The sequence below is a fragment of the Carex rostrata genome, chromosome 6, assembly GCF_964058835.1.
Source record: "Carex rostrata chromosome 6, lpCarRost1.2, whole genome shotgun sequence".
Taxonomy (NCBI): Eukaryota; Viridiplantae; Streptophyta; class Magnoliopsida; order Poales; family Cyperaceae; genus Carex; species Carex rostrata.
The window spans coordinates 1,635,817-1,651,626 of NC_135923.1; the positions used below are offsets into that span (position 1 = coordinate 1,635,817).

A 15,810-nucleotide genomic window follows, 5' to 3' on the forward strand; every position below is an offset into this window, starting at 1 on the left:
AATTGTAATTTAGACAACTAGACAACGGCTACATGACCTCTCCTCAATTATAAAGAGGCATGATATGCATTGTAAAATCAGAACAATTTATATAATTCATTCTTCATTTCAAAAATCTTTACCTTCCCTCTCCTTCCTTTCTTTCAATGTACCACTTCTAGAGCACACTCTAACTATGCTATACATCGGTTTTAAATTAAAACTTCATATAACAAAAGAATTCTGCGTTTCTGTTTAATCAGAACATCATTTGAGAAAATTAAAAAGAAAGATTGCTTATGACTCTAGGTATGTACCTTTTGTTATATGTGAATCCGGATAGTATGAGATAACTCAAGTTTTGAGTTTGGATCCGAACCGTCTGATTTAGGGGTGTCAATGGGTATGGTACGGGTCGGGTGAAGACATTTTCATATCCATACCCATTAAAATGACTTTATCCATACCCATTAAAAATTGATCTTATCTTACCCTATCCTTACCCGTTAATATAATCGGGTAACGAAACGGTAGCGGATGAATAACGGATAATACTAGTATAATAATTCGTTTTATTATATTTTACAAATTAAACATCAAAAACTCATTCATTTCACATATACATAATTGCATTTCTAATAAAAAAAATAAAAAAAATATGCAATCAATTCCAACTATATTATTTTTTATAAAGAATAAAAATTCAAAAACACGAATATACATTTAAGTGGGTTGGAAATTGAATTGAATATACATTTAAGTGGGTTGAAAATTGAATTGAATATATATTTAGACACTACAACAAAGTAGACACTTTTTGCGAGAGAAAAATCGTTTTTACGACGGTCTTTCATCGCTAAAAGTACCGTCGCAAAAAGAAAAAGCTGAACAATGAGAGTAGTCCGTCGCAAAAAGTCATTTTTTTATCCTCGCGAAAAGTGTCTCATTCTTGTTGTGTAGATTTTATAATTACCCATACCCTTACTCATTTATTTAATGAAAAAAAATTCTTACCCATAACCATACCCAATAAGCTAACAAAAAAAAATCTTACTCATACCCGCTTTATCGAATACAATACAGGTCGGGTAAACAACTTAAAATGTACCATTGACACCCGTAGTCTGATTATAACTCAAACAAATCCGGTCCGAAATGGAATGCATGGGGTCCTTTAATATTCATACCAAAGCAGATCCGACGGTTGGAATCCAAACTCAAATTTTGAGTTACTTGGATGATATGACTTCTGGTATATGTTACCTAGAACCTCTGTTAGAAGTTAGAACTGCTACATCTCAGTATCAGTTATCAGTTATCAGTTATAACCATTTCAGCTAAAAAAGTATTACGGTACCGTATACAAGAAGGGCACTTCTTGTTGTTTGCTTATCTTTCCGTACGTACCTTTCCGTATATATTTTTGGTGCCTTGTGTTCTTACTTCTTAGTTGCTTTCATTTGTGTGTTTTCATTTAGAGCATTGTATGGTGTACTTATCAGTCTCAATCACAATTGCCTCAAAAATTATATCACTGACCTGAATCTCCAGTCAAAGAATTAAACTGATGTATTTTTTTTCTTTCTCTTTTTGGGAAATTAAATCAGCTTGAAAAAAAGTCTCTTTTTAGGACCTACGTACAGATCATCCAATAAAAGAATTAAGTGCTTAATTAATTTGTTTGTTTGCTTAAAATAAAATTACAAAGGCTTGTTCTTTATTTGTTCCCATGCACTTACTCCATAGATTCACAGATATGACCAAAGAATGGACCTAAGAAACAAAGTCTTAGTCTCGTCGCGTTTGTTGTGACTTTATTTGTTCCCACTTACTCCATAGATTCACAGATATGACCAAAATAAAATCTCTTTGTTTGTTGTGACTTCATTATATCTTTATTTTTCGAACTGTAATAATCTTTATATATGATCTATAAGTAAATTTTCTATGTATATTCTGAACTTTGATGTTCCTATTTATTCATTAATATAAAATTAAAATTGAAAAGTGATAATTTTTTATGTCCATGCAGCGAAACACATATAACGAGTATTTAAAAATATTATTATTAAAATATTGAAATGTACATGTAGGTCAGATGAAGGTATTTAAATCCAACTCTATATGTAATATAATATGTATATTTCACCTTCCAGGCAGCTTCTATAACCGGGTGGGTCCTTTTTGATGGCATCTGACGCTTTAGATAGCTTGACCTGGTCAGATCTAACGGCCCAGATTAATTAACCCGTTGCTATTGCCCCGTAACGCGTATTATATATATATATCCGTTGTATTGTTGACCGTAGAACACTCGGTCTCAAAGAATTTGAGCACTATTATAACACGTGATATATTAAAATTTGAAATAACTCACCCATTTAAAACATGTGTTTTTTTCTTTCATTATCTTGAAATTTTGACCATTCACATCCAAAGCGGAATACTCGTTAATTATTATATTATTATTGCGTCACCAAAACAAACTATAAATTGGATGCGATCATTTATACAGCGGATAGATTCATAGCTAGAGAGAGAGAGAGACAGAGATTGAGACGAAAAGGGTTTGAGACTGAGGCAATTAAGAGAGATACAAAGATGTTAATGGACCCCTCCAGTTCTTTCTCCTTCCAAGACGATATCTTTGCCGGAGAAATCTCGCCGATGCCTATGTGGTCGCTTTCCCCGGAGGTGAATTTCGATCTAACCGGGTTTGAATTCTTACCCGACCCGGTTGAGCCACCTCGTGTGGTTCGTCGTAGTGCATTTGAGAACTATGTCAGACCGAATGGAGGCGTCCAACCGGTTTCGAGCAGTACATGCGGAAATAATATACATATGCGTGTTATTGCAGTGCTGAGAAACATGAAGAAAGATACGAAGGAGAGTCGAGCAGCCGAGTCGAGCCGCGGGTTTAGACATATGATTAGAGAGAGACAGAGGAGAGAGAAACTAAGTCAGAGCTATGCTGATTTGTATGATGCTCTCTCATGCAGATCAAAGGTGAGTTCTTGCTCAATTCTAGATTATATATACCCAAAAAAAAAAAAAAAAACTTGATTGATGAATTACATTCAATTAATATTTCTTTTCATTTTTAATTTTGATAGGGAGATAAGAACTCGATTGTGCAATCCGCCGCAATATACATTCGCGAACTGAAAGGAGTAAAGGATGAACTGCAACGAAAGAACGAAGATCTAAAGGGGAAGATACTCGGCATTGATGGTTGCACCGACGGGATCAAGGTCAAATTCGAGGTAGCGAATCCCGACTCAAGTCTGGATTCCATGATTGCTGCGCTTCGGTGCTTGAAAAACATGGATGTGAAGGCGAAAGCAATCAGGTCCGATCTTTCGCGCAGCGGTTTGTCGACCACCATGACCATTCAAACAAAGGTATATATATCATCTTCTTGTATCTTTAATGAACTCTAGCTTGATGTACTTTTAATTTTAAATCAAACGAATTTCACTTCTTTTTTTAAAAAAAATTTGATGTGAAGCCATACAAGGAACAGTAATTTGGAAATTTTAATGGAGCTTATTGGTTTAATTTGGTTTAAAGTTGTTTCTGATCAAATTAAATCACAATTGGTCACATAAAAAGATTCATTTTCAGTAACCAAAAGAACTTATTATTTTAGTATATGCTTTGATTAATTAATAATAATAAAAAATTAACTTTGACCTTGATAAACCCAAAATGTGTGGTTTTTAATAATAATGTCAAAAAATTCAAATCATGATAAAATGAAGAAGACTATCTAATCATTTTCTTTTGTTTGTTTGTTTTTTTATAGATGGCGGCTTGTGAAGTAGAGAAAGAGATAGAAGAAGCATTAAATGCTGGCATAGAAAGAGACTCTCATTCCCTCTTTCCTAGAAACAACGCCTGGTCTAACAATTCCCACATGGAAAATGTTTTTTAACAATTAGTGGGGCCCACTTGTCATTCTCAGCCTATTAGGAAAATAGTATATTTTGTTCATTTTTTTTTTCTTTTTGGCCACGTGTTTTTTTTGTGTTTTTAGGTTTTTTTCCTTCCCAAAAATTGAGAAATTCAATTGACCAGCCTCCAAAAATAGAAGTCATTGACCACCATTGATTTTCATTCATGGATAATTTTTTTTGGGTCAATTTGCAAAAGCGCACGTGAGCTTTATAATTGGTTATCCATTTTTTTTTTGGTAAAATATAAAATTCATTGTAGAACTTCATGGTCAAATATATATATATATATATATATATATAGAGTACGGCTAACGCGCTTCCTCTAGCATATGGGCCGAAATGCTTCCGGTGAAAAGTTGAAATTGCAAAATCCAAAAAGTCGATCTGAACCGTTCATCTTCTTCTCCATATTAATATCTGCTTGGAGACCAAATTTTACATTTTTCTGAAATTTTTTACTATTTATTAAGCCATTTTGAAAATCGCTGATCCAACGGTAGCTTCTGATTTTTACTGTTTGGTAAGCCACCGTTGGATCAATGATTTTCAAAATGGCTTAATAAATAGTAAAAAATTTCAGAAAAATGTAAAATTTGGTCTCTAAGCAGATATTAATATGGAGAAGAAGATGAACGGTTCAGATCGACTTTTTGGATTTTGCAATTTTAACTTTCCACCGGAAGCATTTCGGCCCATATGCTAGAGGAAGCGCGTTAGCCGTACTCTATATATATATATATATATATATATATATAGAGAGAGAGAGAGAGAGAGAGAGAGAGAGTTAGGCTGGGGTGCTGTGGATAGCATAGAGACCTCTATGCTACGGCTCAATATTCGAGTTTTCAAAATCCAAACGGTCGATCCGAACCGTTCATCTTATTCTCCATATTAATATCTGCTTGGAGACCAAATTTTACATTTTTCTGAATTTTTTTACTATTTATTAAGTATTTTACAAAATTGTTGATCCAACGGTGGCTGCACAAAACAGTAAAACCTTTGGATTAGCGATTTTCAAAGTGGCTTAATAAATAGTAAAAAAATTCATAAAATTATAAAACTTGGTCTCCAAGCAGATATTAATATGGAGAATAAGATGAACGGTTCGGATCGACCGTTTGGATTTTGAAAACTCGAATATTGAGCCGTAGCATAGAGGCCTCTATGCTATCCATAGCACCCCAGCCTAACTCTATATATATATATATATATGAGATGGGCTATGGTGCATTGCAATGCATAGACCATGGTGTGCATTGGACCATAAATTACCGATTCAAAGTTCAAATGACCGATCCAAACTGTTCATCTTGTTCCCCATATTAATATGTGCTTGGAGGCCAAATTTTATATTTTTTGGAATTTTTTTACTATTTATTAAGCCACTTTGAAAATCGCTGATCCAACGGTGGCTTCTGATTTTACTGTTCCAAACAGTCACCGTTGGATCAGCAATTTTCAAAGTGGCTTAATAAATAGTAAAAAAATTCGAAAAAATATAAAATTTGGCCTCCAAGCACATATTAATATGGAGAACAAGATGAACGGTTCGGATCGGTCATTTGGACTTTGAATCGGTGATTTATGGTCCAATACACACCATGGCCTATGCATTGCAATGCACCATAGCCCATCTCATATATATATTTAACACGTTTTCAAAGTGTTTCTTGTTTGGTTCATGTATTTGCTCTTTTAAAATATGTCAATTATTGTTCCATTAGTCAAAGACAGATTGGTATAGATATCTAAATAAGTTCATTTTTTATACAAACGAATACCCATTATTTATTTATTTATTGTCTTTATATTATCGATCCATGTCATGAATAAATTTATTAAATTTCAAGTGGTGCACCCCCATCATTATAAATTATAATAAAACTCATCCAAACCTGCAGAAATAATCAAAAAAACAAATTAAGTCGATTAAATGGTTAATTTAAATTTTGGATCTCTGGTATTAAGTTTTTGTTAAAAAGGTTTAATGAATTTGGACAGTGAACTGAATTAAGCGTCGAAAACCATTATTTTAACAGTGTTTTTTATAGATTTTTTTTTAATTATCCAGGAATTAAGATTGCAAGGTCTACATTAATTGAAAAGTTATTTTGTAAACTGATTTGTATCCAGAATTGATATATATTTTTTATGTTATTAAGAATAATGTGTTGCTTGTAACTTAGACTTTATAAAATTAAAAAAAGAGTATAAAATGATTTTTAATTTCTCCCCCTGAAAGAGAAAAAAAATATTAGAGGAATTTAATTTTTAAATTGAAATAATTATGCAACATCAAATAATATATAAAAACTTTTATAGATAATCACAAGGTAAAATAATTATTTTGTACATTAAATTAAGTTTACCCCACACATTGACATATATATTTATTATTGAATAAATATATATTTTAAGCGAGAAAATTTAATTTGACAATAATTAATAATTAATATATTATTGCAAATACTTGATGAATTGGTACATTTGTGAAAGGCTCGATAGAATTGAAAATAGATTTTGAGTTGTTCATGATATTATTGTAAAACGAGTCCATTTCTAAAGGTCCAATTTGAGAATAATAAACTGAAAATATTGGGCCGTATTGATAAATTGCATATAACATAACTGAAGTACAAGCAAAGGTTGGTCTTTTAATTTATTCCTTGGGCTTTAAATTTGTTCCTGGACTTTTAACTTATTTATGGGCTTTTAATTATTTATTGGGCCTTTAATTAGCTCCTTGGGCTTTTAATCAGAATCAAGATCAAGCATGGCAGAATTACAATTTGATTGATGCAGTTCTACAATGAAGTCTGCTAAGACAAATTTTGTGCACAGAGACAACAATCAGACTCCTATCATTTTTATCAAGCAAGATGATTAAATTTGTATTCACATAATGCATATATTTTTGTGCATTTTTTAGTTTGTTTACAGCTATATGTTTTCTAAGACATTTTTTGTCTAATGTTATGCAACAGCTGCTCTGTAACTTTTCAAATAAATAGAATTGCCTATGAACTTTACACCAATTTTTTTTTTTTTTGTCTTTTCTCCTCCCAGAACTTTGATGGAAATCTGGTAATTCCAATCTAAAATAAAATAACTACTGAGTGCTAACTATTAAGACTTGGTCAAGATTGCTATGGATCGTCCGATCCGAATTCAACGAACAAGATTGAAGTGTAAACATATGACGAATGCGCACTATAAAAAGGGCATAGAAGGAAATTGGTTTTTGATGAATTGAGTGCTCTCTGGTGCTGGTCTGAGATCTTATCATGATTCATGATCTGATCCTTCAAGTGGAGAACACACCATAAAAAGGAGCTATATTTATATATATTTTATTTACAACACACCATATAGCATGTATGTAGCATTACATTCAGTCAAGCACTAAAGAATAAATTATTCTCTCCAGTTATTGGCAATGGATGTATCCTTTTCATTGGTCATTGTCAGATGACTTGTCAAGTAAATGGCCTTTAAGAGGTCATTTTCAACTTTTTACATTAAATAAGAAGCAGTGGAGCTTCACCTTTTAAGTTAAAGGGAAAATTATGTCTTATCTCTAAACAATTCACAGTCTGAATTAATTAATTCACAGTAATTCGTAACCCTTTAGTCATATATGTAAAACTTAATTACTGCATACCCTGCTAAAAATACTGACTATGCCTCTAATAATCTTAATAATATTTTTTAAGCTCATACAAAATAACATTAATCCAAAATTTTAAGATATGTCATTAAATATTAACATGTTAATAGTATGTATATAAACTTTAATTTCATCCAGGTTAATAATATTTGTTAATATATTAAGGTCGGAAAATTTATTTTAAATTAATAAATAGAAAAACATTCATCGTATCGCTCGCTAATATCGATATGTTATTTGACCTATTTGTTGGAACAACAAATTAGCTATTTTAGTACTATTTCAATCTTGTCTTTTAAAATAAAAAAAAATATCAATTTTGTCCTTTATTTTTTTCTTTTTTAAAAAAAAATATTATTATCTACCTCATAAAATAAAATTATATAACACTTATACATTTATCTCTATCTCAATTTTCTGATTTCACCCAGCAAACGTGTTTTTTATATTTTTGTTGTGATGGTTATTATATTAGTAATGTTTAAATATTGTAAATATTTCTCTCTTTTTTTAATTATGATAATGATAGAAATAATTTGTTAAAAATCGAGAACTTTAATGATCAAAATGATAAATGAGTGATACTCAGGGCCGGCCCTGACCCAGGGCACCCAGGGCACCCAGGGCGATGGCCCCGGGCCCCAAAAGCCAGGGGACCCAAAAAAAAAAGTATGTATAGGGTTAAAAAAAAAAATTATGTCTTGTCTTCCAAGTTCACACCTCCGTCCTCCGGATATCTGGTGCCAAATTATCGCCTCTTTACTTATTTGTTCTATCTCCCTGACTCCGCAAAACGAGAAAAAAAATAAAGTAAAACCTAACTTTAGCCCCGCCTCCTCTGTGAAACGAGAAAAAAAATATATAATCTAATTAACTCAACTGTGTTCTCTGTGTGAAACGACAAAAAAGAAGAAATCTAAATACTAAAGTAAGGCACTAACTCTTCTAAGCATCATTTGGGATTTACATCTGTTAATGAAACGATAATTTTTGTTTTCTTTTCTTTTCTCAATCTATATACTAACTCTTTCAAACTATGCAGCGGCAGCGACGCAGCGACATCGACGCAGCAGCATCGACTCTGCCTCCTTACCTAGGTGTTATCCTTCTATTATTTTATTTTATTTTTTAATTTAAAACAATGTTTCCTAGAAAACATGCATCAGGTAGTGAAAAAAGAAACAGAAAAAGAGAGGAAGAAGAAAAACTAAAACCTCAAAAAGGTTCTATTCAAAAACTTTGGAAGAAAATTAAACCGCAAGATGAGTCCTTGGAAAACCAAGTTGAAAGTGAGGTGTGTGAGGAAACAAAAAATGTATCTGAAAATGAAAATGAGGTAAATCAAGAAACAACAAATGTGTCTGAAAATGAAAATGAAAATGAAAATGAAGTAAATGAAGAAATAACAAATGTGTTTGAAAATGAGACTAGTGGAAATAATGAAGAAATAAATCACATGTCTGAGTGCTTAGATTCTTCGTTATCTATAAATATATATGATCCTAGAGTGTGGGATGGCTTAGATTCAAAATTGAGAGATTTGCTTGTTGAGAATGGTCCTATTAGAGATTCTAATATTATTTTTCCTAAGGATAATTACAATAGGGGGTTCTCTACATATTATTTTGATCAAAAATTAAGAAATGGAGAAGTTATTGATAGAAAATGGTTGGTTTACTCAAAAGATTTAAATAAAGTGTTTTGTTTTTGTTGTAAAGTTGTAAGACATGTTTGTTTTAAAAGTCAAATAGCAACTACAGGTGTTGATGATTGGAAACATCTAAGTGAAAAAATTAAACTACATGAAGATAGTAGTGAACATTTTACTAATCTTAGAGCTTGGGTTGAACTAAGAGTTAGATTAAGAACAAATCAAACTATTGATAAAGAATTACAAGAACAAATCAAGAAAGATACAAAACATTGGAAACAAGTTATGATTAGAATAGTTTCTGTTGTTAAACGTCTTGCAATGAATAATTTGGCATTTCGTGGAACGAATAAAAAAATTAATGAGGATTCTAATGGAAATTTTTTAGGCTTTCTAGAATCTATTGCCGAGTTTGATCAAACAATGAAACATCATTTTCGACTTATTCAAGATAAAGAGATTCATCATCATTATCTTAGTCACAAAATACAAAATGAATTAATTGCCATGTTGGCATCAAGTGTCAGGAATGCAATAATAAATAAAATTAAGGAAGCTAAATATTTTTCTGTGATTCTTGATTGCACTCCTGATGCTAGTCACATAAAACAAATAACTTTGATAATTAGATGTGTTGATGTTGCAAGCTGCCCAATAAAAATAGAAGAGTATTTTTTAGAGTTTTTAAATGTAGAAAACACATCTGGGTTGGGTCTTTTTGGTGAATTACAAACTGCTCTTAATTCTCTTGATTTAGATATTAATGATGTAAGGGGACAAGGGTATGATAATGGTTCTAATATGAGAGGAAAACATCAAGGTGTCCAAAAAAGATTGCTTGACATAAATCCTAGAGCTTTTTATATGCCATGTGGTTGTTATTATCTTAATTTAGTACTTTCTGATATGGCAAATTCTTGTTTGAAAGCAAAATCTTTTTTTGGAGCATGTTAGGCTTTGTATAATGTGTTTGCTAATTCAACAAAACAATGGAACATTTTACTTCAATATGTGGATGATTTAACTTTGAAGTCTTTGTGTGTAACAAGATGGGAAAGTCGTATAGAAAGTGTAAAAGCAATAAAAAATCAAGTTCCCAAAATAAAAAAGGCTTTAACAAAATTAGCTGAAGTTTCTGATGATCCAAAGATAAGTTGGGATGCTGATAAATTAGTATCAAGTGAATTGTCAAGCTTTGAATTTATTTTGAGTTTGGTTATTTGGCATGAAATATTGTTCAAAATAAACTTAGTGAGCAAAAACTTACAATCTAAAGATATGCATCTTGATGTAGCCATCGAAAGTTTGAAAGAGTTAGTTTCTTTTTTTTAAAAAATATAGAGAAAATGGGTTTACTTCTGCTATGATTGATGCTAAAGATATTGCTGATGAAATGGAAATTGAATCGGTGTTTCAGGTAAAACGTAGGGTTATAAGAAAGAAACATTTTTGATGAAAATCCTGATACAGATAGAGAGCAACAATCTGCTCAAGAAAATTTTAGAACAGACTATTTTCTTGTTTTAGTTGATATGGCAATTTCTCAATTGAAAATTAGATTTGAACAAATTGAACTTTTTGAATCTATATTTGGTTTCTTGTTTGATGCATCACGATTAATTTCATTAGATGATGAAGAAATGAAAAATCATTGTTTGAAACTTGAAAATGCTTTGACACATGGTGAGAACTGTGATATTGATGCACAACGTTTATTTTCAGAATTACAAATATTACAGGTAATGTTACCCGATGAAGCGTGTCAATATGGAAATGCATGGAACTCCATTAAAGTTATGGAGTTTGTAAAAAAGATGGACATGTTTCCAAATGTTTTGATTGCTTATAGAGTTTTATTAACTGTACCTATTACTGTGGCATCTGCAGAAAGAAGCTTTTCAAAATTAAAGTTGATAAAATCTTATTTACGAACAACTATGACTCAAGATAGGTTGAATGGATTAACAATATTAAGTATTGAAAAAAAATATGTTAAAAACTATTGATGTTGAACATATAATTGATGATTTTGCTTCTAAAAATGCAAGGAGGGGTCATTTCAGATGACATGTGGTTTATACGTGTTTTTTGTGCAGGTACATCATACAAAGAAAATTTGAGAATTGGTTTATCAAGAAGCAAGAAGCAAGAAGCATGAAGAATGAAGCATGACGTGAGTATGTTAGTCATTTACTCAACTGTATATGTTTTATTTTAAGAGGTATTGGTTTCATGTCCCCCCTATTTTGATCTATTAACATATTAATAAAAAAATTATGTATATTAAGGTCTCAAACTTTTTTCTCGCCCTGGGCCTCAAAATCTTCAAGACCGGTCCTGGTGATACTTCAATAAACCAAAATTGATATTTTTGAAATTTTAATTATTAAAATGATAAATAAGTGATGCATTAACTACCAATATAATAGTTTCAAAATTTTAAAGATTAAAATATTAAAAGTATACGTTAAAGGACTATTTATGACATCCTATTCCTCGTATACCCTCTCAGCCTCTCACAGGAGAGAGTAGAGTGGCAACGAGCTGGGCTCAGCTTGAACTTGTTATGAACTGGTTCGTTCGAGTCACGAGCGAGCTGATTTTAAGAGTCTGAGTTGAAATCTTAACTTGAAATCATCACGAGCAGGACCGAGCTAACTCGTGAGCAGTCGAACTGACTTGCTAAGTCTGACTAGAATTTGTTTTAAGAAAAAAATAATTTTACAAACTTTTTGAACGGAGCTGGACGGAGCTGAATAGTATAAAATGCACACAAATTCATACAAATTCACAAATTAATACCTAGCCAGTAGCCACACTAGCTCGCAAGCTGACGAGCAAATTAGGTCCTAACTTGAACTTGTTAATTTTGATTTGAACTAGTAACGAATTAACTCGTTAACAATTCAGTGCAATAACGAACGAACTATCAATGAACGAATCAAGTGTGAGTCACGCTCAAACCACGAACTACCTCTAAGAGGGGCAATAAAGTATATAACGAAGCAGACAACAAAAATGCATTCGTGCTTCTCCTAAGAAATAAAATCGGCTGAAATTCTTGAGGATTTCAGGACCTGAAATTCTAAATCCAACCATTTAAGTTTTTTCCATATACGAATTTCAAAACAGACATAATTTTATGTACAAATCACGAAATATATAGATGGTTGGATTGAGAGGATCCCTGAAATCCCCATAAATTTCAGCAGATTTGTTTCCGTCCCCTAAGAGAGGGGCAATAAAGAATATTAAAATTTGTTTCCTATTCCAAATGGAAAAATTTTCTTATCTATATACAAAGATTAATGGTAATCAATCAAGGCCCAAAAATGCATAGAAAAGGTTTGATAATGACATGGATGAAATTTTTTGCCACCATGACTTCATTAAGAACCTCAATTTAAATTGAGGCCCCATATTTTTGGACTTTATTGTATGATGTTGCTTTTATGCAAGGGTGTATTATTAACCAAACAAAATCTATGACAAATTGTTTGGTGTATGATTTAGCTTGGAATGATTGAGACCTCGAATTTAGAATTAATGAAGTATACATAACATAACATTATAAAATTTGAAGGATGATTAAACGAAAAGAGACGCATGTATGTGGATTATTGTCTGTTTCATTTGGAATTTGCATGGATTATCAAATTTTGTTGAAGATAGAACGCAATCAGGGGCGGACCCAGCATGTAACGGAGGGGGAGGGGGAGGGGGGTGGATTTTGAGTTTTATTGATGATCTATCGGTATTGATTGATTTTATTCCTTTGAAAAAAAATTTGCTCCCCTCTGGATATTTGATTTATAATTCTGATTATATTTAGTATTAAAATCAAAATAAATTTCTTGAATTATGATTAGTAATTAGAATTATAAGTTAAAACATCAGAAATTACAAGTCAGAGCATTGTTTATTTATCGAGTACCCAATTAGTTAATGGATTTAAATCCGATTAGTTATTTAAACTCGATTCAATATTTTTTTGTCCTCCCCTGACGAAAATCCTAAATCCGCCCCTGATTATTCATATTTACATGTCTACATAATTTTATTATTTTTTTAGAAAAAACAATTAAATTTCAAAGATTTCATGTAGGTTATTCTTGATAATTTCTAATTAGTCAATATCGATCAGACATCAAGGATAGTAGTTTTCTTTCACCGCATAAAATACTAATGCATGTAATAATGTACATATTACTTTTATTAGTTCTACTTCTTAATTTTAAATATCTACAAGATAAAGGAACCGTATACAGAGCTCGTTGTATGTAGATCGTACGATCAAAATTCAATGGTCAAACGATGTGCTATGGCCGTCTTTATGTTGTCCATTGGGAATCATAAAAACTCGTTAATAATCATTTTCTTTAAGAAATTACAAACTACTTGTTGATGCTTAATTGGTAACAAAATTCTGACTCAAGAAGTCCTCAAATTTAGAGGATACCCGAGACAACCGGGGTGCCAATTATGCTCAACAAATATAGTGGAAATAAGATACCATATTATGTGAGATGTGAAACTTCGATAATGCGACAAGATTCTGGAGAAAATTAATGGCGCAATACAACTTCTCAATTTAAGATAGAGATAACATACTATAATTATTAAGTTTGAAGTTGTGGACAGATTATTTTTTTTGTTAGTTGAAATTCATTAATTATGAGATTTATGACAAAATCAGTTACTTAAAATATTACAACTGAAACCTCTTTACAAATGTAGACAAGAAAAATAAAATAGAACCAAAAGTTACTACGTTCAAATTATGTAGATAGTGAGTCTGCAGAATTTTCTGTGCTCGTGCTCAGATTGGTAGGTTGTGAGCCTACATAATTTCTTGTCGTTACCACAAAGCAGTGTTGTTGTAATCAATGCAATGTAGGAGTATCCAGGAGAACCTTCGTGCTCAGATGAGTTTGTGCTTGAGTTATTTAAAGGAAACACAGAGGAAGGAAATAGGAAGAATAAAGATGAAGAAGAGAGGAAGGATAGTGCATTGTCGTCATTATTAATCTTAAACATAACTTATTTATACATAGATATAGTACATATAACTTATTTATATGTAGGAGTATCCAGAAAACCTTTGTGCTCAGATGAGTTTGTGCTTGAGTTAATTGGTTACATTTATATTTTAACCTTACTTGTTTTTAGCTTTTAAATTAATTATGTCTTCTCAATTATATAAAGAGTGCGGATGAGATACAGTTAATTAGAGTTTGTAATTATTTTATTTTGTTATCAATACATTTGTTGATAATTTACCAACCATCATCAATAAAAAAAAAACAAAGAAACTACAAACTACTAATTTGTTAAAATCTTTTACAATAAAAATATTTGGATGGACTAAGAGAAAATATATATCTTTTCTCCCAGAAATTTTTTTAGAAACCATAAATAAAAATAATAATTATCAAACCAACTTGATTGCTTTATTTTTTTACAAAAATCATAAGAACTAAGATGTTATTTCGATCCGAAGTATTTTTTTTTTTTGACCGAGATGTTATTTTGGTCCGAGCCATTTTCACATATTTCAAAACAAAAATTGTATAATTGTTGGGGTAAAACTTGTGAAAACACCTCAGACCGAAATGACATCTCGGTCCCGGAAAAAAAAACACTTTGGATCGAAATGACATCTCGATTCTTAGAATTTTTTGTAAAAACTAAAGCAATCAACTTAATTGATTTGGTAAAAAATATCTCCATTCTTATATTATGCACGTAGTTGTCCTGATCCGCCAACGGCTGAGATTGAAAGATGAATTTTCAAATTGAATATCAACCCTTCAATTACGTAATTTGTCTTCTTTTGATTAAATACATATATTTTATGTGTAGAAATCTAAATTTAGTTAAAGCATACCCGCCACATATATTACTACATTGTTTATCACTTTATCATATTAAAATTGAATAGATCTTTAGCGATCTGTTTCCTTATTTTTCCTTACAACTATTTTTAATTGTTGCAATTAAATTATTTCCTTATTTTTTTCATTTCCTCCTTTCATTTCTCCTCTTCCTCTATAGTTGTAACAACAAAGATAGAAACAATTATATTTGTTTAAATCTATTGTATCTTTGTGGAGAGCAGTTGGTCCGAAGCTATTGGGACCATCTCAGTCTAAAAAAATTGTTAAACCAGGCGATGTAATTATTTGAACTGGGATTTACTGAACGTGCATATAGAAAAAGAATACTTCTTGCTATTTCTGCTATTACAAATCTAATTAACAATATTCTTTTCAAATCTCCAATAACTTTATAAATGGAGATCTCCAATACCTCTTCTATTAGTTTAAACTTTAAATCGTAGCAAATGCCGATGAATACTAATTGACAAACTAAGTTCATTAAATTATTTATTGTTAAAATTCTATAAACACTTCCGTATATATATGACTCTTTACTTAAATCTAAATGAAACATATATCATTATAAGTTAGAAATATAAAAAAAAAAAGCACCAAAGGAGTCTTAATTTGTCATCCAAATGAAACTTAACAAATTCGGATGAAAAGGAGATTAAA

General features: G+C 31.1%; 1 protein-coding gene and 1 pseudogene across 1 annotated transcript; both read left to right on the forward strand.

The window, feature by feature from the left end:
* The first annotated feature begins 2,496 nt into the window (after window positions 1-2,496).
* On the forward strand, window positions 2,497-4,178 carry LOC144555496 (transcription factor BHLH148-like). The gene is made up of 3 exons (XM_078303849.1): window positions 2,497-2,985; window positions 3,093-3,380; window positions 3,785-4,178. The coding sequence occupies exons 1-3, from the start codon at window positions 2,581-2,583 to the stop codon at window positions 3,911-3,913; spliced, it is 822 nt and encodes a 273-aa protein (XP_078159975.1). The 5' UTR covers window positions 2,497-2,580; the 3' UTR covers window positions 3,914-4,178.
* A 4,545-nt stretch (window positions 4,179-8,723) lies between these two features.
* Window positions 8,724-11,402, forward strand: LOC144555664 (uncharacterized; annotated as a pseudogene).
* Window positions 11,403-15,810: the final 4,408 nt, after the last annotated feature.